This window comes from Somniosus microcephalus, chromosome 3 (assembly GCF_052327205.1).
Source record: "Somniosus microcephalus isolate GS21.2 chromosome 3, FLI_Smic_1.0, whole genome shotgun sequence".
Lineage (NCBI taxonomy): Eukaryota > Metazoa > Chordata > Chondrichthyes > Squaliformes > Somniosidae > Somniosus > Somniosus microcephalus.
In genome coordinates, this window is record NC_140989.1 from 281,453,011 (window position 1) to 281,480,630 (window position 27,620).

Sequence of the window (27,620 nt, forward strand, 5' to 3'; positions counted from 1 at the left end):
GAGGTTTTAGTTATGTTTTAGGGCTGAATTGTCTTCCTGTCAAATCTATGAATACAGATTCCCTGCTACCATTGGCTCTCCATGGCCCACGTTGTAACGTCCGTGTGTAATTGAGACACGGACTGCAGGAGTTGGTTATAACAGGTGTTTACTGAATGGAGACAAAACTGGAACTACTATACAAAGTTACTGCACAGGCTTATATACCGGGGTGGTCACTACTGGTACTGCAGTATACAGGGGCTGCAGAATATAGTTCCTTCTTCAAAGTACATACACCACAATTCCTCCCCTTTTAGCTAAACAGTACATAACATTCGATTAATAATTAAATAACATATTTACAATTACAGTTGCTATATATATTAGCTGAAGTTAAGCAATTATAAATTCAGTCTTTGAGGAGGCTTCCTGATTCTGTCCGGATAACGCCTCTTTGGGGTATCAGGTTCTTCTGGCAAAGTTGATTCGGGATCAACGTCGTTGTTTGGTTCGTCTGCTTCCAATATCACCGATTCTGAGGTAGATGCAATTGGTACTTCGGTTTCATCACCAGGTGTATCGGATTGTGGTGTGGATTTGACGTTTTCCAGTGACTCTAGAATCTGGTCAGCATGGCGTCTTACAATGCTCTCTCCAACGTCCACGGTATACATTAGAGGTCCTTGCCGTGTGGAGATCGTTCCTGGCTGCCATTTCTCTGTGCGGTAGTCCCGGGCCAAAACTGGTTGACCTATCATTCATATTCTGAAACTGCCTGTTCTCCACATCTCTTCTGATGTTTGGCTTAACCAAATCCAAGCGGCATCTTAGTCTTCGATTGAAGAACATCATGGCTGGAGTTTGGTTGGTAACCGCATGTGTCGCATTCCGGTAGGGGTTGTAGGGGTATATCTTCATTACACATTGCCTTAATAGCCTTCTTGAATGTTTGAACGAACCTCTTGGCCAATCCATTGGTGGCTGGATGATATGGGGCGGATGTGTAATGCTTAACACCATTGTTCTTTAAGAACCTCCGGAACTCTTCAGACACAAACTGTGGTCCATTGTCGGAGCAAATCTGTTCAGGCAGCCCATTTCTCTTAGTCTAGTGAGCACCTGCTCTAGGTTGGCAAGGGGTTCACTGTCATTTTCACCTGTCACTAGGATGTCGTCCAAGTAACACTGAGTCCCCAGAATCCCTTGCAGGACTTGTTCCATCGCTCTTTGCCATATAGCCGGAGCTGATGCAACTCCGAATACCAGTCGATTATACTGGTAAAGACCTTTGTGAGTGTTTATCGTGAGATATTTCCTAGAGGATTCTTCAACCTCCATCTGCAAATATGCTTGCGCTAGGTCAATTTTTGTAAAACGTTTCCCTCCAGATAGTGAGGCGAAAATATCTTCTATCCTCGGAAGAGGATACCATACTGTGTGAAGGGCTGGGTTCACCGTCACCTTGAAGTCTCCACAGATGCGAACCTTCCTTGGCTCCTCAGACTTATTGTTTAACGTTTTCTTCATGACAGGAACGATGGGTGTCGCCCACTCGCTCCAGTCTACCTTAGTTAGCACGCCTGCATTCTCCAGATTCTCCAGCTCTGCCTCGACGGCTGGGCGAATTGCATACGGTACCGGTCTTGCTTTGAAAAACTTGGGAATTGCATTCTCATCTATTTTTATCGAGGCGGTTACGCCTTTAAGAGTTCCCAGTCCTTGTTGAAATACCTCTTTAGCGTTAGCCAAGATTTTTGACAATCGTCCAGGTGTGACGTCGTCATCCTTTTTACCAGCCACCGTCAGTGCCTGAATGGAGTGCCAGTCTAAACTTATCTTTCTGATCCATTCACGTCCCAATAACGGTGGTCCACCATCTTGCAGTATGTACAGATACAATTTCTGTATTTCCTTGCCGTTGTATTCGACAGGCACCCTTATTTTCCCTCTGGGGTATACTTTCTGCCCCGTATATGTCTTCAAGACAATGGATGTGTCTTTCAAGGGTACGTGAGAGAATAGCCGCTCGAAGTCTCCTCGATTCATGACGGTCAGGGCTGATCCTGTATCCAATTCCATTTTGACTTGGGACCCTGCTATCATGAGGGTGACCCAAATGGTTCGGTGATCCTCTTTTGTGATTACGTTGTGTAGTTTGAGACAGCTTAGTCTCTTGTTCCCAGATTCACTATCGCTCTTCTGGTCTTCGGAACTACTGTCCGTCATCTTTTGTACTTTCCTGTACTTTTCCTTAGTAGTCTTTTTGTTGTCGTTAGTCTTCTTCCCGGACCTGCAAACTCGTGCAATGTGTCCCATCTTTCCGCATTGCCTGCATGTTTTGTCCTTGGACCAGCAGTCCTTCTGGTCATGGGTTGTTCTGCCGCAGCGAAAACATTGTTCAAATCCCCGTGTCATTTCATGGGTGCCGTATTCCTGTGGCTTTTGCTGTATTTCCGCAGCTCCCCTTGCTGCTGCTTCGTACGATACTGCCACGCTGAAAGCCTTATCTAGCGTCAGCTCTTTCTCTGAGAGTAACCTCTTCTGGGTTCCTTCACTCAGGAGTCCACAGACAAATTTGTCCCGTAGGGTAGCTGCCAGTCCTGCTCCGAACTGGCAGTGCTTTGATAGCTTGCGTAGTTCCGTAAGGTAATCAGCATTGCTCTCATCTTTATGCTGATTTCTCTTGTGGAATTTAAATCTTTCTGCTATCAGCAGCGGGTAGGATTTAGGTGTTCCTGTAGGATATCAACAATTTCGTTAAAACTCTTCGCCATCGCTTTGACTGGAGTGATCAGGTTCCGCAATAGGCCGTACGTTCTTGCACCCATTAAGTTTAGTTGTACCGATGCCTTTTTCTCATCGGCTACTTCATTTGCCTTGCAATATACTTCGACTCTTTCCACATACGTGGTCCAGTCTTCTATTGCATTATCGAAGGCAGTGATATTGCCAGTCTTCGGCATCTTGGAGATCTAAGATGGCGCCTCCCACGCTTTGCCTTCTTCCCCGATTGAACAAAATGGCGCCTCCCGCGCTTTGCCTTCTTCCCCGCTGGATTAAGATGGCGCCTCCCGCGCTCTGTCTTTTCCGCTGCTGCTGGCGCTGTTGCTGGCGTTTTTATGCCTTGATGGCGACGCCCTGTGGTCTTCGCGCACTTCCCCCCCCCCCCCCACGCTGCTGCCAATGCCGCTCTCCCCGTGGCAAACTGCAGCTCCTCGCGGCTTTCTGCGCTTCTAATTTCTTTTATTTTAATTACTGTTCCCGTCGTCAGAGCAGACCCTATGGGACACTTTCCTCCCTCTTCTCGGGTCTGTACGCTGCCCGGCTTCGTAGCACCGGCCGCGCCCTGTGTGCTCCACCCTCTCTCTCTCCTCTTCCCGACAACGCTGCTGGGCCCCGTTGAAAAGCCACCCGATCGAGCTCTAGCCCGCCGCAGCCCAGGAAGGATCAGTGTACTACCTGCCACCAGCCCGATTAGCTGGAACACCATAGACTGGATAACCAAGCCCAGCTCTCGACAGCCTCTCCTGCAAATCTTCGAATTCGATGAATCAGAGGGCGGTTGCCCACGGTCGATGCCCGTTTCTTCTGTTTGTTTTTTTTTCTTTTTGGATTTCTTCCTTCTGGCCTCGACCTCTAACAACTTCGCTTCAGGGATGGATCCCCGTGAGGTGGTGCAGAACTGTAGGTAAGTTCGGATCTGTTCGTCGCCAGTGTAACGTCCGTGTGTAATTGAGACACGGACTGCAGGAGTTGGTTATAACAGGTGTTTACTGAATGGAGACAAAACTGGAACTACTATACAAAGTTACTACACAGGTTTATATACCGGGGTGGTCACTACTGGTACTGCAGTATACAGGGGCTGCAGAATATAGTTCCTTCTTCAAAGTACATACACTACACACGTGATCCCAGGGGATGCTTCGAACTAACTGCGCCCCTGGGATACGCAAGCACTGCATGCCGGCAGTTGGAGCAGGCCCAGGATCGGAATCCCACGCGGGCCCACAGCACAACGGCCAGCGTGCTAGGTAAGTGCAGGTCGGAGGCTTGCACCCGCGGGAAGCCTCCGACCCAAATTTCTGGGCCATTATGCCTGTCTATCTTTTCTGAAGAATTGGAAAACATTGCAAAGGTGTTCCTTACAAATTATTTTTGTGCACGAATTTGGGAAGTCGCAGTACCATGTTTGGGCAACAAGCATTTTGTCCAACGATTGTAAACATTATTGATGAATTGACCATTGCGCAGTAAAACCTTTGGCAGATGTTAGTGCAGAAACTCTTAAGTACTATTGTGGTGCTACATTTGTTTTTAAATGGAAGAGAAGAATTGCATGAGTCAGCGCAAAGGATGTACTATACAAACCACAGCCCAGCTGGGGCTCACCATCTGCTCAGTGCAAAATTCCAGTTAATGCCTCAATCTTGTTTGTTAATGCTGTTGTTTGTTTTGCCTGTTTTATTTGCTCTTTATATAGCCATTTAGGAATCACTAGATTGGTTGCTGGTGTTACTATGGGCCGGATATTCCGATCCCTACGGGTGGGTCCGCGCTGTGCACCCAACCGTAGGGACATCAGAGATGCTGGTTTCAGGCATGCACAGCGCATTCACTGAAAACCGGCATTTCCGATCTGTCAAGAATCCTCGATAGATCCTCCGGCTGCCCTAGAGAAGGGCCTCTGCGGGCGGATAGTTCCGCTTTTTGGAGACCCTCCGCCCGTAGAAAACCCTTACAATTCTTACGCCTGGTAAAAGGCCTGCTTTTACCAGGATAAGAGTAGAAAAAAGTTTAAAATTTTTTTTTCACTGATTTATCATTTAAAAATACTTTAAAAAAAAGGTACGTTTATTTTTAGCCCCGTAAAATACTTTAAATTACTTTTTTCAAAAAATTAATTTTTTGTTTAAAATACTTAATTTATTGTAATTTCAAGTCATTTTAAAAAAGTGATTTAAAAAAAAATGTATTTAAAGTTTTACTATGTTTTTTCATTGATCTCCATTCATATATTTGACAGGTCTTCCTGTCAAATGTATGAAGGGAGATTCCCTTCTGTGATTGGCTCCCCATGGCCCACGTGATCCCAGGGACGCTGCGAACTGCATGCGCCCCTGGGATACGTGGGCCCTGCGCACTTGGAGTTTGGGGAGGTCCAGCATCGGAACTGTGCGCGTCCCGGGAGCACTCAGGTAAGGGCACAGATTTTTCCAGATCGCAGGCCTCCGCCCGCGGGAGGCCTGCGATCGGAAAATACGGGCCAATATGAGCCAAAAAGCATAGCTTTTCTTTCCTTTGTCCTGAAAAGGACAGCCTTGTATATTAGCAAAATACTGCAGATGTTGGAAATCCGAAATAACAACAGAAAATGCTGGAAAAACTCAGCAGGTCAGGCAACATCCGTGGAGAGAAATTTGAGTTGACGTTTCGGGTTTGACCCTTCTTCAAAACTGGAGAGAAAAGGAACTAGATCGAAGGCAGGGCTGCGATCGGACAAAAGAATAAAAGAACCAAAAGAAGTAAAAGAGATTAGAAGCTAGACGAGATGGTAATAGGCTGGGATTAGGTGTAAAGTGTACTGGCAGGGCAAAAGATAGCTGCCAGGTGTGAGAGAGAAACAAAAGGAAAGGGGGGGGGAGGGAGGAAAGGAGTGGAAAAATATAAGTAAAAATGAAATAGGGGCCGAGGTTATGATCTGAAATTGTTGAACTCGATATTGAGACCGGAAGGCTGCAGAGTGCCTAATCGGAAGATGAGGTGCTGTTCCTCGAGTTTACGTTGAGCTTCCGTGGAACAGTACAAGAGGCCAAGGACGGTGAGGTCCGAGTGGGAATGGAGCGGTGAATTGAAATGACAGGCGACCGGAAGCTCGGGGTCACCCTTACGGACTGAACGGAGGTGTTCCGCAAAGCGGTCACCCAATCTGGTCTGGAGGGTTGTCACCAGGTGCAAACACTATAGGTTCCTGTAAAGCCTGAAAAAAGTCAATAAAACCTCAGACAGGCTGTATTAATTAACAGAATGTTTAATATGCAAGTGTCTGTCTAATCTGACCTACAGTGATAGAGCAGCTGGAGATTCGGTCCTAAACATTTGCAGGGAAAGCCAAAAACCTTTAACTAGTGAAAATTTTGTTGCGCAAAGGCACAGGTTGTGCAGATTTATGGAAAGCAGGAGTAGGAGACCATGGCCCAGAAATTCGGGTTGGGGGCTTCCCGTGGGTGCAAGCCCCCAACCTGCACTTACCTAGCGCGCCGGCCGTCGAGGCCTGGGCCTGCGTGCATTTCCAGTCTGTGGCCCGCTGCAGCCCCCGGCGCGCTGTGCTTGCGTGATCCAGCGGCGTAGTTAGTGCGATGAGCCGGCTGGGATCACGTGAGCACTGGGCAACCAATCGGAGGTTGCAAAAGTTCATTCATGAGTTTGATAGTAAGAACTGTCAAACTCATGAAAACTCCGGGTGCCCAAAGCAGTACTTAAACTTCAAATAAAAGTTAAAAAAAATCCCACTAATTAAATGAACTATTAATAACTGTAAAAAAACTCCTTCATTCAGGGGACCGGAAGTGCCATTTTCCCGCACATGCGCTGTGCATGCAAGAAACCGGCACTTCCATCAGGTCCACGCGTGGGTACTCCGTCCGTACTCACGCGTTGGGACCCGAATTTCTGGGCCAATGTGTGGCACTGTCTACCTGCAACATAATGAGGATGCTTTCATGTACATGGTTTCCCCAGAATCTATCAAGCTAGGCTATCCTTCTACAGCATGCAGAGAATGTGAAATGTAGAATAATGTCTGCTTATTTCAGAGTTCACAAAATTATCTTGCAGTTCATTGGGCCAGAAATTCGGGTCCTCACGGGTGAGTACACGCGTAGGGCCAACGAAAGTGCCGGTTTCATGCATGCATGGCGCATGCGCTGGAAACCGGAACTTCCGTTCCCTTGAAGGAAGGGGTTCACAGGTCAAACGTGTGTGCCAGAGAGGCAGCGCATACGCCTGGAACTTCCGATTAAAAAAAAAATTAAAAACAGGTTTCTCCGTGCGGCCAAGTCCCTTGCAGCTGCGTGTGAAAAAAGCAGTCGCAAGACCTGCTTTTATCAAGGTAAGAGGTTAATTAAGTAAAATTAAAACATTTTTTCCCACAGGTTTATCATTTTAAAATACTTTAAAGAAACATAAGTTTTTTTTTAGCCCCGTTAAAAACTTTAATTAATTTTTTCAAAAATTTAAATTTTTGTTTAAAATAGTTAATTTATGCAATTTATAGTTATTTTAAAAATGTGATGTTTTTTAAAAAATGTATTTGAAGTTTTACTTAGATTTGACAGGTCTTCCTGTCAAATCTATGAATGGAGATTCCTTGCTCCAATTGGCTCCCCATGGCCCATGTGATCCCAGGGGACGCTGCGAACTAACTTCGCCGCTGGGATACGCAAGCACTGCACACCGGCAGCTGGAGGCGGCCCAGGATCGGAATCCCACGAGGCCCCACTGCACAACGGCAGGCGCGCTATGTAAGTGCAGGTCGGGGGCTTGCACCCGCGGGAAGCCTCTGACCCGAATTTCTGGCCCATTATATACAGCAACCTCGAAAACTAGCAAAAGCTGACCAGCAATTTCAAAAACGTTGATATAGAATGCTAACACCTCATAAACCCATGATGTGTGGAAACAAGTAATTACACAAAGTGCAATGGGACATGAGCTTGTAACTTAAGTTGTAGGGATACCCAACATTCCTTTACTTGTATTAGAGAAAATAAGCCTTAATATATGGAGGGATAAAAGTGAAAAAGACACAGATCTTTATTTTTTTTAAGCATGATCTGGGGCCCTGTTCCCCAGCACCTAGAAAGCTTTGATTTTTGACACTACTTGATTAATCATCCAGTATTTGAGTCCAGAGCATAGAGATTTCATTTTTTTAATCTAATAGGGACATTTGCTCAATTGTACTGATACTGAAATCTACTTCTATTTGCCATTTGGGAATTTAAAAATATTTTCAAACTTTTCTCAGTAACAGCAGACAATCTACTACTCAAAGAAAAGGTTCTAAATTAATCATTTTTTAAAATTGCCCAGTATCACAGGGGATTGGAACCTGGTTCTGTTTTGTTGATGAGGATTATTCCAGTCAGGGCCACAGGAAACAAATTTAGAATTGAACATACCTGTTTCATACTTGTCCCCACCCCCTGCCAAATTAATAGTGTATTTTTATGTAGGATTCAAGTGCATGCTCCTTTGGAAAGTTTTAAAAAAATGTTTATCTATTAATGAAGCCCAGGATCCCGTAAGCTTTTTTAACTGCTTTCTCAACCTGCCCTGCTACCTTCAACAATTTATGCATATACCCCATGGTCTCTGTTCATGCACCCCCTTTAGTTTATATGTCCTCTCCTCATTCTTTCTACCAAAATGTATCACTTCGCAGTTTTGTGTGTTAAATTTCATCTGCCACGTGTCCGCCCATTCCATCAGCCTGTCTGTCCTCTTGAAGTCTATCACTCTCCTCCTCATTGTTCACTATACTTCCAAGTTTTGTGTCATCTGCAAATTTTGAAATTGTGCCCTGTACACCCACATCCAAGTCATTAATATATATCAAGAAAAGCAGTGGTCCTAGAACCGACCCCTGGGGAACACCACTGTATACCTTCCTCCAGTCCGAAAAACAACCGTTCACCACTACTCTCTCTTTCCTGTCACTTAGCCAATTTCGTATCCATTGTGCCACTGTCCCTTTTATTCCATGGGCTTCAACTTTGCTGGCAAGCCTATTATGTGGCACTTTGTCGAACGCCTTTTGGAAATCCATGTACACCACGTCAACCCCATTACCCCCATCAACCCTCTGTTACCTCATCAAAAAACTCGATCAAGTTGGTTAAACACGATTTGCCTTTAACAAATCCGTGCTGGCTTTCCTTAACTAATCCGCACTTGTCCAAGTGACTGTTAATTTTGTCCCGGATTATTGTTTCTAAAAGCTTCCCCACTACCAAGGTTGAACTGACTGACCTACAGTTGCTGGGTTTATCTTTACACCCTTTTTTGAACAAGGGTGTAAATATTTGCAATTCTCCAGTCCTACCCCCATTTCTAAGGAGGATTGGAAGATTATGGCCGGCCAGTACCTCAGTGATTTCTTCCTTCACTTCCCTCAGCATCCTCGGATGCTTTATACCGGTCCTGGTGGCTTATCTACTTTAAGTACAGCCAGCCTTTCTAGTACCTTGTCTTTTTCAATTCTTATTCCATCCAGTATCTCCTCTACCTCTTCCTTCACTATGTCTATGGCAGCATCTTCTTCCTTGGTCAAGACAGATGCAAAGTAGTCATTTAGTACTCAGCCATACCCTCTGCCTCCATGCGTAGGTCTCCTTTTTGGTCCCTAATCGGCCCCACCCCTCCTCTTACTACCCGTTTACTATTTATATGCCTATAGAAGACTTTTGGATTACCTTTTATGTTAGCTGCCGTTCTATTCTCATACCCTCTCTTTTACCCTCTTATTTGCTTTTCGACTTCTCCTCTGAACTTTCTATATTTAGTCTGATTCTCGGATGTATTCTCGACCTGACATTTGCCATACGCCCCCTTTTTCTGCTTCATCCACATATCCGCAGCATAACAAAAACCGCCTACTTCCACCTCCGTAACATCGCCCGTCTCCGCCCTTGCCTCGGCTCATCCGCTGCTGAAACCCTCATCCATTAACTCTAAACTTGACTATTCCAACGCACTCCTGGCTGGCCTCCCACATTCCACCCTACATAAACTGGAGGTTATCCAAAACTCGGCTGCCCGTGTCCTAACTCGCACCAAGTCCCTTTCGCCCATCACCCCTGTGCTCGCTGACCTACATTGGCTCCCGGTTAAGCAACGCCTCGATTTCAAAATACTCATCCTGGTTTTCAAATCCATCCATGGCCTCGCCTCTTTCTATCTCTGTAATCACCTTCAGCCCCACAACCCCCCCCCCCCCCCCCCAAGATATCTGCACTCCTCTAATACTGCCCTCTTGAGCATCCCTGATTATAATCGCTCAACCTTTGGTGGCCGTGCTTCATGCGTTCACATACATACACTGTAAACCTATCTTAGACCATCCTGTGTTCCCTCTTAGCCTCTATCTGGTACGACCTCAACAAGTTTGCAAGCTTAGGCGGGGTGAACTGCAAGTACAAGAACAAGTTCCATCACTCCATGGCACTGCCAGTTGAGCGCCACGTGCTGCCAATTAGTGCATTTGTGTCCATACCTAATTCTATGACTATGTGACACACTTACAGGGAAGAAAAAAAATAAAACAATATACTTCATTGCTCACCTGCGCAACCTCCACAACTTGGTCAAATTAAGTCATATTGAACTGACATCTGAACTTAACCTGCACCTTCATCAAAATCAACCTGACTGCTGAATTTGATCCATTTCCACTGATATTTGTTAACTTGAGCTGTCAGATAGGATTGCTGCTCAAATTCAGATAAGAGATCAGTATAATATGAAGTTTGGTGTTAGTCTTCTGAAGGTAGCTGCTAAGGTTTCAAAACAAGGGCTCAATTGAATTATGGTAATGATTTCAGCCATCATTCTGTCATAGGCTTGCAGTTTCACAGGTGAACCAAACATTTAAAAAAAAAAATCATACTAAAAGCAAAAGTTGACTTTAAAAGTGGTTAAAGAACTTTTCAGTCAACTCTGGTTGATAATAAATTTTCTGGAGCTTATATTTATATTAAATCAAAGTCCTATGAATTTGTGTGTCTCTCTCTCTCCCCCCACCCCCCTCCCCACCACCACATTCCACTGCAATATGCTAGAGTTATAAGACTAAAATAGGCAAAATTGAAGTCTGCAGCTTGTAAAAAGTTAACTAATTCGTTGTATAATATTCATCAGCTGACCTTATGTGGAAATATGATAGATGTACCCAACATCCAGCTACATAATTTAAAGCAAATATTTAAAGAAATAATTCATAATTCGCAACGAATATACATTCCCTTAAGGAATAGAAACACCACGGGAAAATTGGTCCAACCTTATCTAACAAGATAAATTAAAGATAGTATTAGATTAAAGGAAGAGGCTTATAATGTTGCTAAAAAGAGTAATAAGCCTGAGGATTGGGAGGATTTTAGAATTCAGCAAAGGAGGACCAAGAACTTGATAAAGAAAGGGAAAATAGAATATGAGAGTAAACTAGCGAGAGACATAAAAACAGACTGTAAAAGCTTCTATAGGTATGTAAAAAGGAAAAGACTAATGAAAGTAAATGTTGGTGCCTTACAGGCTGAGACAGGAGAAATTATACTGGGGAATAAGGAAATGGCAGAGAAATTAAACAAATACTCTGTCTGTCTTCAGGAAGAAGACACAAAAAACTTCCTGGAAATAGTGGAGAACCAAGGGTCTAACGAGAATGAGGAACTGAAAGAAATTAGTATTAGTAAAAAAGTTTTAATTATTCACATATATTTAAGAAAAATTCTTTTTGAAGCATAATTGCAATCAAGTACACATTTCCACTGGTTTGACAATGCACTGCCATAAAACTAGCAATGCTGCAAGGCACCAACTCTGATTAAGCTTACTTTAAAACGGAAATAGAAGGAAACACCCATCTTCCAACAGACATGGTAAAGTTAAGAAGCTGTTTGAATATAGTACACTAAACATACAACTAAATCCATTTCAAGTAATTACAGGTGATGCTGAAATGGATTCAAAAGTCCAGTGCAAGATGCATGACACCATAAGGCTTATAAAATCACATGGCAAAGTTTCCAAAAAGAAATAATATTTGCAAAATAGCCTAATAAACTTCACACCGCCAGGTCCCTTTTTAAAAATCATACTGCTGTAATTTAATTAAACTCCAACATCTTTTTGTTCTGTCAACTTGAATCATAGAATAGTACAACACAGGAGGAGGCCATTCGGCCCATCGAGTCTGTGGTGGCTCTTTCGAAAAGTAATCCAATTAGTCCCATCCGTTCTTTCCCCATATCCCTGCAATTCTTTTCTCCTTCAACTATTTAACCAATTCTCTTTTGAAGGCTACTATTGAATCTGCATCCACCAGCCTATCAGGCAGTGCAAACCAAATCCTAGCCACTCGTTGCATAAAAAACTTTTTCCTCATGTTGCTTCTGGTTCTCTGGCCAATCACCTTAAATCTGTGTGCTCTGTTTACTGGCCCTTCACCCATTGGAAGCAGTTTCTCTTTATTTACTCTATCTTCATGATTTTAAACACCTCTATCAAATCTCCTCTTAGTCTTCCCTGCTCTAAGGAGAACAACCCCAGCTTCTCCACGTAACTGTAATCCCTCATCCATGGAACAATTCTAGTAAATCTCTTCTGTACCCTCTCCAAAGCCTTCACGTCCTTCCTAAAGTGTGGTGCCAAGAATTGGACACAATACTCCAGCTGGGGCCAAACTAGAGTTTTATATAGGTTGAGCATAACTTACTGGCATTTGTACTCTATGCCTCTATTTATAAAGCCCAGAATCCCATATGCTTTATGAACTGCTTTATTAACCTGTCCTGCCACCATCAAAGATTTGTGCAGAAGCACCCCAGGTCTCTCTGTTCTTGCACCCCCCCCTTTAAAATGGTATCATTTAGCATGTATTGTCTCCCCTCATTCTTCCTATCAAAATGTATGACCTCACACTTTTTTAGCATTGAATTTCATCTGCCATGCGAAGGGAGGGCAAAAGCACTAGAGGACAGAGTTGGAAGAAGTTATGGCGGGGGGGGGGGGGGAAGGAGAGCAGGCGTTTTATAGGGCTGGAAGAGGTTACAGAGACTGGGAGGGCCTAGGTCATGAAGGGATTTAAAGGCGAGAATGAGAATTTTATATTGGAGGTGCTGAGGGACCAAGAGCCAATGCAGTTTAGCAGAGCAGGGGGGACATTCTCAGAAAACATTGCTTAAGATCCCCCAAAAAGGATTGTCCAAAGTGAGATTTTTCTACTTCCTTCTGTGTTCAAAAACTCTCTCCCAACTGCACTTACGAAATCCCAACTGTCCAGCCTTTGGCCCTTCATTCACCACAACATTTCTGCAGCTACCAATCTACTCAACCACACCCTGACCACCACCTTTGACGCCCTAGTCCCTATTAAAACAATTACTCTCTCTCATCCTGGCCGTTCACCTTGGTACAGCCCTCATCTTCGCTCCCTAGTGTCAGCTGTGGCTCAGTTGGTAGCACCCTCGCCTGAGTCAGAAGGTTGTGGGTTCAAGTCCCACTCCAGAGACTTGAGCATCAAAAAAAGTCTAGGCTGACACTCCGATGCAGTAGTGAGGGAGGGCTGCACTGTCGGAGGTGCCGTCTTTTGGATGAGACATTAAACCAAGGTCCCATCTGCTCTCTCAGGTGGATGTAAAAGATCCCACGGCACTATTTTGAAGAAGAGCAGGAGAGTTATCCCCAGTGTCCTGGCCAATATTTATCCCTCAATCAACATAACAAAAACAGATTATCTGGTCATTATCACATTGCTGTTTGTGGGAACTAGCTCTGTGCCAATTGGCTGCTGCGGTTCCTACATTACAATAGTGACTACACTTCAAAAAGTGTTTCATTGGCTGTAGAAAGGTGCTATAAATTTGCAAGTCTTTCTTTTTTTTTCGGACTTGAACGGATATGGCGGACAACTGGTTTAACCATTCACTGCCAGATCTGGCTAGACCACATAAAGCATTATCGGGTCCTGCTCTCATCTGCCAAAACTGCTCACTATTCCAGAATCATTCTAGAATGTAAAGATAAACCCCAGCTTCTTTTCTCTATTGCTAGCCATCTTCTTAAACCCCTCTTCCCTGTCTCCTCCACCCTCACCTCCGACAATAAGTGAGGGGCTCATGGACTTGTCACGAAAATTGAGAGCATCCATTCAGCTGCCTCTGCCACTTCCCTTCCTTGCCCTAGCCCACCGGGCCAAACTTCCTCTAAGGTTCCCCCCTGCCCTAGCCCTGAGCTGGCATTTTGTTTCCCAGATTCTCTGATCTTCCCTCATTCCGTCTCCGCGCTCATCTTGGTCATGAGACCCACTTCCTGCTTCCTCGACCCTATTCCCACCAAACTGCTGACCACCCAACTTCCTTTTCTGGCTCCTGTGTTAGTTGACATTGTTAACGGTTCTCTCTCCTCAGGTACTGTCCCCCTCTACCTCAAATCTGCCGTCATCACCCCTCTCAAAAAACCAACCCTTGACTCCTCCAGTCCTTGCAAACTACCGCCCCATCTCCAACCTCCCTTTCCTCTCCTTGAACATGTTGTCACCTCACAAATCCATACCCATCTTTCCCGCAATTCCATGTTTGAATCCTTCCAGTCAGGTTTCTGCCCTTTCCACAGTACCGAAATGGCTCTCAAAGTCACAAATGACATCCTTTGTGACTGTGACTAAGGTAAACTATCCCTCCTCATCCTTCTCGACTTGTCTGCAGCCTTTGTCATGGTTGACCAGTCCATCCTCCTCCAACGCCTCTCCACCATTGTCCAGCTGGGTGGGACTGCACGCGCCTGGTTCCATTCTTATCTAGCTAATCGTAGCCAGAGAATCACCTGCAATGAATTCTCTTCTCCCTTCCGCATCATTACCTCTGGTGTCCTCCAAGGATTTATCCATGGCCCGTCCTATTTCTCATCTACATGTTGTCCCTTGGCGACATCATCGAAAACATAGCGTCAGTTTCCACATATATGCTGACGACACCCAGCTCTACCTCACCACCATTTCTCTCAACCCCTCCACGGTCTCTAAATTGTCAGACTGCTTGTCTGACATCCTGTTCTGGAGGAGCAGAAATTTTCTCCAATTAAATATTGGGAAGACCTAAGCCATTGTTTTCGGTCCCCACCACAAACTCCGTGCCCTAGCCACTGACTCCATCCGTCTTCCTAACATCAGCCTGAGGCCGAAACACACTGTTCGCAACTCTGGAGTCATATTTGACCCTGAAATGAGCTTCCGACCACATATCCGCAGCATAACTAAGATCGCCTATTTCCACATCCGTAACATCACCTGTCTCTGCCCCTGCCTCAGCTCATCCGCTTCTGAAACCCTCATCCATGCCTTTGTTACTGCTAGACTTGACTATTCCAATGCACTCCTGGCTGGTCTCCCACGATCTACCCTACGTAAACTTGAGGTCGTCCAAAATTCGGTTGCCCGTGTCCTAACTCGCACCAAGTCCCGTTCACCCATCACCCCTGTGCTCGCTGACCTAATTGGCTCCCGGTTAAGCAACGCCTCAATTTCAAAATTCTCATCCTCGTTTTAAAGTCGCTCCATGGCCTCGCCCTTCCCTATCTCTAATCTCCTCCAGCCCCACAACCCACCCCTCTGCCCCACCAAGATATATGCGCTCCTCTAATTCTGCCCTCTTGAGCATCCCTGATTATAATCGCTGAACCATTGGTGGCTGTACCTTCAGCTGCCTGGGAACCAAGCTCTGGAATTCCTTCCCTAAACCTTTCCACCTCTCTATCTCTCTTTCCTCCTTTAAGACGCTCCTTAAAATCTACCTCTTTGACCAAGCTTTAGATCATCGGCCCTTATGTGGCTCGGTGTCAAATTGTTGTCTTAGAATACTCCTGTGAAGCGCCTTGGGACGTTTTACTATGTTAAAGGTGCTATATAAATACAAATTGTTGTTATTGATTAAAAAATGATTGGATACATGACTGCTTAGATAATAAAAGTAGCTGCAGTCAGTTAAACATCTCAGGAATCAGTCGCAGTCGTTGGCCCCTCATATTCAAAATAGCACATACACTGATATTAACAAACATTTAAAAAACAATATTTGACATGATCCAATTTGAATCCACTGTAGCTCTATGATCTTGATGCTTGCACATAACAATCGATCACCCATTTACATTGTGTGCAAATAGCATTACTATCAATATTTAATACTGATGTCATCACAGTTTCTGGCTTTGAAGAGTGCTGAACTTACCAGTTGGAAGGAGTTAAATTAACAATTATGGTTATTGCTAAAACTCACTTCAGTTTATGACTCTCTCTCTTGACAATGTTGCTCCCCAAAATAGTGTTAGCCTCAGAAACTTATCTGATCTGGTCATTTAATCAGTAACATAACCATCCAGTAGGTACAAAGACTTTTGTTGAAGTTCTAGGCACTGAGACAACCAAGAGTATTTATTTCCCTCCGGGTTTCTCTCCTCTCCTGATGGTGTTGATTCTTATTGCAAACGAGTCCCACAGGCATTGGCAGCCTTCAAAAGCTGTTCAGATTACCATTCTTTATGTCTGAGCCTAGATTATGAATGTCGGCAAACTTTTCAACTGTGTATGTCATCCTGTTTTCGCCTAATGTCAGCAGGCACACTTTCCATGAGCGATCACTAACCGGTAGTGCAGCCAGGAATCCTGGCTGATTTTTCTGCTTTGCAGCCCAATTGTGACTCCCAACCCACCTGCTACTGCTGCCCCCACCCCACCGCCAAGATCAGTTAACTCAGCACAAACAACATTTCTTTTAAAACATTTTACATATACGGCGTTTATAAATCAGAAATACAATAGATCAGATAATCAACACTAATAGGCAGTTTACCTTCTTGATGAACACTAGATTTTGTTGTTATTGCTCACTCTGCTTTTCTGTACATTGCTATTTAACAAGATTAGGTGAAGAGCTTGGGAAAAAATATAAAATGTATTTTAAAAAATCAAATATGATTTGCAAATATACGGACCTATTAACATTGCATGAACAAGCACAAATAAGGACCCATTGTCTATACTTCTATAATTACCGATGTCAAACTTGCTTTATCATGCCTGTTCTTTATTTCTCTATTTCCACTATTGATTTACTGTGCTACAATAATTTCAATTTGAACAAAATGGCCATGCCCATGGAGGCCTTTAGAGAAGTACAATAATTATATTAAATGCTATAAAAATCCCAGTGCTGCCCAGACTCATAACAAAAGGCAATACATTACATTTCTTTGTGGTAGCCAAGATTTGAGTAATGTTTTTAAATAATTAAACAAATAGCAATTCATTATGCCATTTATAAAAATATGCCAGTCTGATAACTGAAATTAAGCATTATTCACTTTACTCTGCACATTTGGCAAAAGCAGCCAAAACTGACTAAAGAACTGAACCAAAGCTTTACCCTTTAAATTATAATGCAATGATGATGTGACTAAATGGAGCTGCCAGAACCTCATTAAATGGCAAGATCTCCAAGAGATGTTGCATGAAACCAAAGAAAGTAGATAAAACTAACAAATATTATCTAAATTTTAGTAATAAACAGTTTGATAATACTTATTGAGTTGACCATTTAGAATGAAGTTTGCCAATATAGATAGAAGAGAAAAATGCAAATCTAAAAAACACCTACATTGATGTGAAACAGACAACTTATATTAAAAAAATGAAGGAGCCTACTGCTGCCGCATATTTTCCAGTTATCACTGTAGGATATAGTTGTAAAGAGCTCAAGTAGTACATGAATCAAAACAGTTCAATTGACATGAAACCGTACAAAGTGTTAGATCATGTATGAGTTTAAAGTATTTTTTTGTGTCAAGACGTTGTAAACCATCTAAAAACATGTGAAGCAGCACAAGAAAAACTTGCATTTATATAGTGCCTTTCACATCCTCAAGATGTCCCAAAGCACTTCACAGCCAATTAAGTGAAGTCTAATCACTGTTATAATGTAGGCAACATGGCATTAAGTAAACACGGCAGCCAACTTGCACACAGCAAGGTCCTACAAACAATAGATATATTCTGGATAATAACTTTGGATGAATGTAATAAACCAGAAAAGAAAGGCTTGCTAGTGTAATACTGCCAATGCTTTGTTTTCTATATAAGGTCACTGAGCATATTGTAACTGTGTGAAAGTTTAACTTTTCGTTGCAGTAACATGGTAATATAGTTTTAAACTACACTATTTTCAAGTAACCAACAGGTTAGTTGTACAAACAGAACAAGTGAAAGACTGAAATTAGTAGACTTGGGCTTAGAAGAATAGATTTGTTATTGCAATAAGTTGGCAAGCAAGATAAAGGTGATATGGTCCAAAATCAAAATTGTTTTTCACATAGTTATTCATCATTAGGATTTCCTGATCATAGCAACGGATGTGGTTTTTAACATTCATCCTCTTAAGTAAACAGAAATGTCATCAAATGACCAACACCTAAGGAATTGATTTACAACCAATTTGCTCAAAAGTGATATTTCGTTTTTGTACTTTCCTGGTATAGTCTTCCTAAGCTTTCCACGAATTGCAACTGGGAAGCAGAGTTGATAACCAAAGTCCAGGCATCTAACAATGCCAATCTGAGCCAGCTACTAAGATGCAAGCTAGCAAGAGCTCAGAGACGACACTCCTCCTGATTTACTTTCCCCACAGCAGAACGTCAGAGATTGGGAACTCGGTGATATGGGAACTGAACCAACACTGACCACGCTGTGGCACTACACAATGGTGCCCTGACCACTGTACTGATCCTAAGTTTGATACACTTAGATATTTTTTTCTTAAATTACGCAGACAAGTTTTTGTTTCATAAAAAAATAATTTTGTTTTTAATTTATTAACATTCTCTTAAAATTTGATATCCCCTTTACATTTTCCTTATTTCATAATCCTATTAAAAGTAAACTAGCAGCAATGTTTAGCATGGATGCAGTCACTTGGTTCCATGATCAGAGACATTCTGGGTGTCCATACTATGAGATTCATAATTGTTCATATTCCAAAGATGTATTTTAAAGAAACTAGAGTCAGGCATTGAGTAGTGGAAAAATGACAACCTTTGCACATTTAGTTTGGACTGTTTTTTTTTTTTTAAACTTGGAGATTTTACCAGCTCAAATATAGAGTACAGTTTAATGAAATAAGCCAGTCTAGAAAAAGGAAGCTAATAGGTTCAGATGCCTTCAGGTTTCAGGAACTATCTAATTGGGCAGTGATGTTTTGCCTATGCTATTGGCTGCTGCAAAAAGTGACATTACACCCAAGTTAAATCTGCAAAACATTACATTCAAGTTACACAGTCCAATTTTGTTCACAACTTTTATTTCCAATGGTGCCTCATTGTAAGTGGAAACATCAACCTTTCTCTATGTTACATTACCTAACCATGTATATGGTTTCATATTAAAGAATGACCAGGATTTGCAGTTGTTAAAGGTTCAAGTATCTGAAATGTATTAACTTGAAAAATTTGGCAAATTAGAATTCAAAAGAATTATAGTACGATAGTGTAGTGGTTATGTTCTAGATTAGTAAGCCAGAGGCCTGGACTAATAATTCAGAGAACGCAAGCTCAAATCCCACCATGACAGTTTGTGAATTTGAATTCAGTTTAAAAATAATCTGGAAAAAAAAGCTGGCATCAGTAAAAGTAACCATGAAGCTATCAGATTGTCATTAAAAACTGGTTTATGAACATCTTTTAGAGAAGGAAACCTGCCATCCTTACCTGGTCTTGTCTATATGCAACTCCAGTTCCACGCCAACATGGTCGACTCTTAACTGCCTTCTGAAGTGGCCTAGCAAGCCACTTGGTTGCATCAAACGGTTACCAGCGGTTCAAGGCGGCGGCCCATCCCCACCTTCTCAGAGCAACCAATGATGGGCAATAAGTGCCGGTTATGCCAGTGACAACAAAATCCAGAGAATTAATCATTTAAAAAACCAATTGGTATTGATGGAAATTTAACACCAATTGCTCAAACAAGGACCTGCTCTATTTCTGATGCTGTTACTTCTAACCAACCCATTCTCACCGGACATTTCCAGAGAATGTCTTAAAACTATTTACTTATGTTTCAACCATCATTTAATTGCTTCTCATCTGTACTGGTCCACAGTTACCACTTTCAAACAACTCCAAAATCTATGGATTATTTGTGGCTATTTGTGCCTTTCTATCTGTCAAAATAGACAAACTATATCCCACTAGTAAGAAAGTCTTGTGTTTGACCAAAGTCATCTATGAATAGAAATTCTTACTCATGAATGGAATCCATTCGTTTTGTTTCTAACTGTATATCCTGATTATACCACATAAAGATGCTGAAATTATTGTACAGTGGTTTTCTTGTCATGAGAAAGCTGCTGACTGTTAACAATAAATTTTATGTTAGTTCATATTTTGTGACTATTCTGAAAAGAAAAAGATGCTTTCAAGTTAATAGTTTTTTCTGTGTGCAAACAACTTTGCTTTGCCTAGGATAAAGGTTGCTCATAATGTCTTCAAGAAACTCAACTGGATAGTTTCCTATTTACACTATCATGCTGTTAATTGATAGCTTTGCCCAAGCTGAATTTCACAGTTTTTGTAATCCATGATGTTATTTTCTGCAACCCATCCAACTGTCAGGCCTTTCATTACCAACACCTAAACGTCTCCAATACCAGAGAAACACTACAACTGAACAGTGCAACTAGAAACTAATTTTAGGTTTTAAATCTAATTCAGCCAGGAAATACAGATTCAATTAACCACATTTACAGAACACCTTGTAGTATCTTTGCCTGCAGTAGCTATGTAAAAATCTACTGATCTTCCTGGATGTTTCAATTTTAAATTGTAAACTCTCAATCATCAAAATGAAACCCATAAGGTATGACAAAAATAAAAATAAAGCATTCTTATCTATGAAGTATTATTTTATTCCTTTTTCTTGGGGCACAGTACACAAAGAATTAAGATTAACTTGAAAGAAAATGGTATAGGCTTTTTAATATACACCATCTCTAGTCAGACAACTGTCTCCTATAGATGTCAGGAAAAATAAGGCCATTCAGCCCCTTGAGCCTGTCTCACCATTTTATTAGATCATGGCTGATCTGCAGCTCAACTCCATTTACCCGTCATTGATCCATATCCCTTGATACCCATACCGAACAAAAATCTATCCAATCAGTTTTAAAAATTTCAATTGATTCAGCAGCCAGAGCCTTTTTGGAAGCAGGGAGGGGCGACGGGGGTGGGGGTGGGAAATACTACAGATTTCCACTGCACGTCGTGTGAATAAATGCTTCCCGATTTTACTCCTAAAAGGCCTAGCTATAATTTTAAGATTATACCCCCGTTTCTGGATTTCCCCCACTAGAGGAAATGGTTTCTCTGTATCTACTCCATTGAGTCCACTTATCATTTTAAACACATCAATCACCTTTCAACCTTCTAAATGCAAGGAATGCAAATCAAGTTTATGCAATCTGCCCTCATAATTTAAACCTTTTAGCCCTGTTATCATTCTGGTGAATCTGCACTATATCCCACCCTCAGAAATGAACTTCCCAGAAGCTAACTAAGAAATAAAACTGCACAAACTGGAAGAATGTGGTGTTTCAGAGTGGTAGGAAGAGTAACAGCAATCAAATGCCCCTTTTAAGAGCACACCACCACCAACAGGTAGAAAGAACACTAAATGTCTCATTGCTCACTGAAAAATTATTGGTTCCACTACAATGAAGACCATAACCACAAAATCAAGGTTTAAACTCAGTTTTAGCAGTGGAAGGATCATAACTTTGAGTCAACAAGGGCTGACAGCAGTTAGTTAATTGGAAGATGGAGGGAAACCATTTACAATACATCTTTTCATATACTGGCAGTAATCTATCTGAACAAGCTAATGTTTTAGAGACATCACTTTTTGTAGCAGTTATTTATCTTAATTCACTGGACAATGTCTTTTCAGCACATGTATTTTTAACATAAGGCTTTAGATTTTTTTAAATTAATTTCATTGAGGTGATTTTCTGACAATACTTTAGAAATGTGAAGTTTTAGCCAAAATTTGTATCTTATCGTAAAAATTAAATTACATCAACTTCACTTCTCATGATGCTGCGGTTTGTACTCACATCAGCTAAGCATACCTGCTAAAAGGATGTTGTCCAACAAGGTCACCATTTTGAAATTGGTAGTCACTTAAGAAATCTGGACTAATAACTCCATCAGGGGGTAAAAGTCCATCTGCAAACAGAGTTAACAAAAATTTAACAATGCTCATTGTTGAATTTTATTTTAAATCTTCACAGGCTGATAATTTGGTCAAGTCATACATATTGTTGCTGTGACAATCTGCAGGAACATGCATTGATACATTACCTTTGCCGATATGGTCATACATACTGCAATAATTACATGATTTATAGGTCAAAATATCTTGCGGGTAATGACAAGGGCAGGAGGAAATAATCAGGCAAAAAGGCATCATGGCCTTTCCTACATTGTTTTCAGGGTTGGGTCACCACTCTTTGTGGGGCCTTGAGTGTCCTCGCATCATTTCCCCATCCTTGCACACCACCGGAGACTCTTTCAGTAGAGTGCCCTGGGCTATTTATCTGGAAACAGCAATGGGAGTCATGCCCGATAGAGCTCCAGGAACAGGAGCAGACTGCCAGGCACTCGTCTAGCATTAGTCAGAGGTAACATATCATTCACTCTAATTTCCCATAGGTACTTTACCCAAGGTTTTTTTTTTGAATTTGGGAAGGTGTTCTGCACCTTTTTGCTGTTACCCTGCTTATTATATGACATCTTAATTCCCTGGAGTAGAACCAGCCCAACAGTTTTGGGGTTGTGTCCAATGCAATAAAGAGGCTAGTTATAACTTTCATGACATCCCAAACCGCTATCAATAGTGACCGGATGTTGGGACAGGAACAAAATATGTGTAGTAGTGTGCTTCATTTATCTGTCAGTGAGGGAAAAATCTTGAAGAACTTGTAGAGTCTGCATGTTTTATTTGGGATGTGGTATGTTTGTGTTCCTCTGCATATGGAAGCCATTAATAATTACCTCCATACTTCATTTCATTCCTGCGGTTTCCTTACAGCATTGGTCTTATTTCTAAGACTCCTTTGAACTTTAGGCTGAGAAGCATCCAGAGACTTTTAAAATTGTGGTGAGATAGTTCCCCTAATTTGAAGAGTATCAGGTCAAACATGGGCAAAGAAACCTCCCGCTGATTACTACCTACCAACCTCCCTCAGCTGATGAATCAGTACTCCTCCATGTTGAATACCACTTGGAATAAGCACCAAGGGGTTGGAAGGGCACAGAATGTACTCTGGGTGGGGGACTTCAATGTCTATCACCAAGAATGACTCAATAGCACAACCTCAAGGACATAGCTGCCAGACTGGGGTTGCAGCAGGTGGTGAGAAAACCAACACGAGGGAAAAACCTACTTAACCTCGTCCTCACCAATCTACCTGTCACTAATACTGCCATGGACAGATGGATCTGCAAGAGTGACCACCACACAGTTCTTGTGGAGACAAAGCCCCATCTTCACACTGAGGACACCCTTCATTGTGTTGTGTGGCACTATCACCGTGGTAAATGGGATGGATTCAGAACAGATCTAACAGCTCAAAATTGGGCATCCATGAGGCAGTGTGGGCCATCAGCAGCAGCAGAATTGTATTCCACCACAATCTGTACCCTCATGGCCCGGCATATCCTTCGCTCTACCATTACCATCAAGCCAGGCGATCAACCCTGGTTCAATGAGGAATGTAGAAGAGCATGCCAGGAGCAGCACCACACATACCTGAAACTGAGGTGCCAACCTGGTGAAAATAAAACACAGGACTACATGCATGCTAAACAGCGGAAGTAGCATGCTATAGACAGAGCTAAGTGATCCCAAAACCAAGAGATCAGAGCAAAGCTCTGCAGAATCGCCACATCCAGTTGTGAATGGTGGTGGACAATTAAACAACAAATGGGAGGAGAAGCTCCATGAACATCCCCATCCTCAATGATGGCAGAGCCCAAAAGACAAGGCTGAAGCGTTCGCAACCATCTTCAGCCAGAAGTACCAAGTGGATGATTCATCTCGGCCTCCTCCCGAGGTCCCCACCAACACAGAAGCCAGTCTTCAGCCATTTCGATTCACTCCAATTGGTATCAAGAAGTGATTGAGTGCACTGCATACAGCAAAGGCTATGGGCCCAGACAACAACCCGGATGTAGTGCTGAAGACTTGTGCACCAGAACTAGTCACGCCTCTAGCAGCTGTTCCAGTACAGCAACAACGCTGGAATCTACCAGACAAAGTGGAAAATTGCCCAGGTATGTTCACAAAAAGCAGGACAAATTCAAATCCGGCCAATTCCCACCACATCAGCCTGCTTTCAATCATCAGTAAAGTGATTCTAATCCTCCATAGATACAGGGGTAGTGCCAGAGGACTGGAGAATTGCAAATGTTACACCATTGTTCAAAAAAGGGTGCAAAGATAAACCCAGTAACTATAGGCCAGTCAGGTTAACCTCGGGAATGTGGAAGCTTTTAGAAACAGTAATCAGGGACAAAATTGTCACTTGGACAAGTGTGGATTAATTAAGGAAAGCCAGCACGGATCTGTTAAAAGCAAATTGTGTTTAACCAACTTGATCGAGTTTTTTGATGAGGTAACAGAGAGGGTTGATGAGGGCAATGTGGTTGACGTGGTGTACATGGATTTCCAAAAGGCAATCGACAAAGTGTCACGCAACAGGCTTGCCAGCAAAGTTAAAGCCCATGGAATAAAAGGGACAGTGGCAGCATGGATACAAAATTGGCTAAGTGACAGGAAAGAGAGTAGTGGTGAACGGTTGTTTTTCGGACTGGAGGAACGTATACAGTGGTGTTCCCCAGGGGTCGGTTCTAGGACCACTGCTATACCTTGATATATATTAATGACTTGGACTTGGGTGCACAGGGCACAATTTCAAAATTTGCAGGTGACACAAAACTTGGAAGTATAGTTTACAGTGAGGAGAGTGATAGATTTCAGGAAAACATAGACAGGTGGGTGAAATGGGCGGACACGTGGCAGACGAAATTTAACGCAGAAAAGTGCGAAGTGATACATTTTGGTAGAAAGAATGAGGAGAGGACATATAAACTAAATGGTGCAATCCTAAAGGGGGTGTACGAACAGAGAGACCTAGGGGTATGTGTGCACAAATCATTGAAGGCGATAGGGCAGGTTGAGAAAGCAGTTAAAAAGGCTTATGGGATCATGAGCTTCATAAATAGAGGTATAGAGTACAAAAGTGTGGAAATTATGATGAACCTGTATAAAACACTGGTTCAGCCTCAACTGGAGTATTGTGTCCAATTCTGGGCACCACACTTTAGGAAGGATGTAAAGGCTTTAGAGAGGGTGCAGAAAAGATTTACGAGAATGATTCCAGGAATGAGGGACTTCAGTTACATTGATACACTGGAGAAGCTGGGGTTGTTCTCCTTGGAGCAGAGAAGATTGAGAGGAGATTTGATAGAGGTGTTCAATATCATGAGGGGTCTGGACAGAGTAGTTAGAGAGAAACTGTTCCCATTGGCAGGAGGGTCAAGAACCAGAGGACACAGATTTAAGGTGATTGGCAAAAGAACCAAAGGTGACGTAAGAAAAAACTTTTTTACGCAGCAAGTGGTTAAGATCTGGAATGCACTGCCTGAAAGTGTGGTGGAGGCAGACTCAATCTTATCTTTCAAAAGGGAGTTGGATAAGTATCTGAAGGAAAAAAGTTTGCAGGGCTACGGGGAAAGGGCAGAGGCGTGGGACTTGCTGAGAGTCGGCATGGGCTCAATGGCCTTCTTCCGTGCTGTAACCATTCTATGATTCTATGAAAGCGATGGAAGGTGTCGTCGGCAGTGTTATCAAGTGGCACATAATCACCAATAACCTGCTCACCGCTGTCCAGTTTGGGTTCCGCCAGGAGCACTCGGCTCCAGACCTCATTATGACCTTGGTCCAAACATGGACAAAAGAGCTGAATTCCAGAGATGAGGGAAGAGTGACTGCCCTTGACACCAAGGTAGCATTTGACCGAGTGTGGCATCAATGAGCCCTAGTAAAATTGAAGTCAATGGGAATCAGGGGGAAAACTCTCCACTGGCTGGAGTCATACCTAGCACAAAGGAAGATGGTTGTGGTTGTTGGAGGCCAATCATCTCAGCCCCAAGATATTGTTGCAGGCATTCCTCAGAGCAGTGTCCTTGGTCCAACTATCTTCAGCTGCTTCATCAATGAACTTCCCTCCATCATAAGGTTATAAGTGGGGATGTTCGCTTATGATTGCACAGTGTTCAGTTCCATTTGCAACTCCTCAGATAACAAAGCATTCCACGCCTACATGCCGTGCCTGGATGACATTCAGGCTTGGGCTGATAAGTGGCAAGTAAAATACGCGCTACACAAGTGCCAGGCATTGACCATCTCCAACAAGAGCCAGTCTAACTACCACCCCTTGTCATTCAATGGCGTTACCATTGCCGAATCTCCCACCATCAACATCCTGGGGGTCATGATTGACCAGAAACTTAACTGGACCAGCCACATATATACTATGGCTACAACAGCAGGTCAAAGGCTGGTTATTCTGCGGCAAATGTCTCACCTCCTGACTTCCCAAAGCATTTACACCATCTACAAGGCACAAGTAAGGAGTGTGATGGAATACTCTCCACTTGCCTGGATGAGTGCAGCTCCAACAAAACTGAAGAAGCTCGACACCATCCAGGACAAAGCAGCCCACTTGATTGGCACCCCATCCACCACCTTAAACATTCACTCCCTCCACCACTGGCATACCGTGTCTGCAGTGTGTACCATCTACAAGACGCACTGCAGCAACTCATCAAGGCTTCTTTGGCAGCACCTTCCAAACCCGCGATCTCTACCACCTAGAAGAACAAGGGCAGCAGGCGCCTGGGAACACCACCACCTGCAAATTCCCCTCCAAGTCACACACCATCCTATATATATCGGTGTTCCTTCAGTCGCTGGGTCTAAATCCTGGAACTCAATCCCTCACAGCACTGTGGGAGGACCTTCACCAAATGGACTGTAGCGGTTCAAGAAGGCGGCTCATCACCACCTTCTCAAGAGCAATTAGGGATGTGCAAGAAATGCTGGCCTCGTCAGCGATGCCCACATCCCATGAACAAATAAAAACAAAATAACCTGCTCATCGATGCTCAGTTTGGGTTGCAACAGGACCACTTGGCTCCAGACTTCATTACAGCCTTGGTGCAAACATGGATAAAAGAGCTTAATTCCAGAGCCGAGGTGATAGTAACTGATTTTACATCAAAGCAGCAATTGACAATTGTGTGGTCCCTAGAAGACCTAGAAAAATTGAAGTCAATGGGAATCGGGGGAAAAACTCTCCACTGGCTGGAGTCATACCGAGCACAAAGGAAGATGGTTGTGGTGGTTGGAGGCCAATCATCTCAGACCCAGGACATCGCTGCAGGATTTCCTCATGGCAGTGTCCTAGGCACAACCATCTTCTGCTGCTTCACCAAAGACCCTCCCTCCATAAGGTCAGAAGCAGAGATGTTTGTAATTCCTCAGATAATTAAGCAGTCCATGACCACATGCAGAAAGACCTGGACAACCTCCAGGCTTGTGCTGATGAGTGGCAAGTAAGATTCCCACCACACAAGTACCAGGCAATGAACATCAACAAGAGAGAGTCTAACCAGCTCCCCTTGACATTCAATGGCATTAGCATCGTCAAATCCCCCACCATCAACATTCTAGGTGTCACCATTGACCAGAAACT

At 43.0% G+C, this 27,620-nt stretch overlaps 1 protein-coding gene across 7 annotated transcripts in view; it reads right to left on the minus strand.

Moving 5' to 3' along the window:
- kifap3a (kinesin-associated protein 3a) overlaps positions 1-27,620 on the minus strand; it is a 249,575-nt gene that overhangs the window by 38,319 nt on the left and 183,636 nt on the right. For 4 of the 7 annotated variants that reach the window (XM_085982636.1, XM_085982639.1, XM_085982634.1 and 1 more), the window contains one exon: positions 21,930-22,026. The exons of 1 other annotated variant lie outside the window; for it this stretch is intronic. In XM_085982636.1, coding sequence (XP_085838762.1) covers positions 21,930-22,026 — 97 coding nt within the window. Of the gene's footprint in view, positions 1-16,610; positions 16,693-21,914; positions 22,027-27,620 lie in introns of all 7 variants that reach the window. 2 more of the 7 variants (XR_015077662.1, XM_085982638.1) reach the window with 2 other exon arrangements.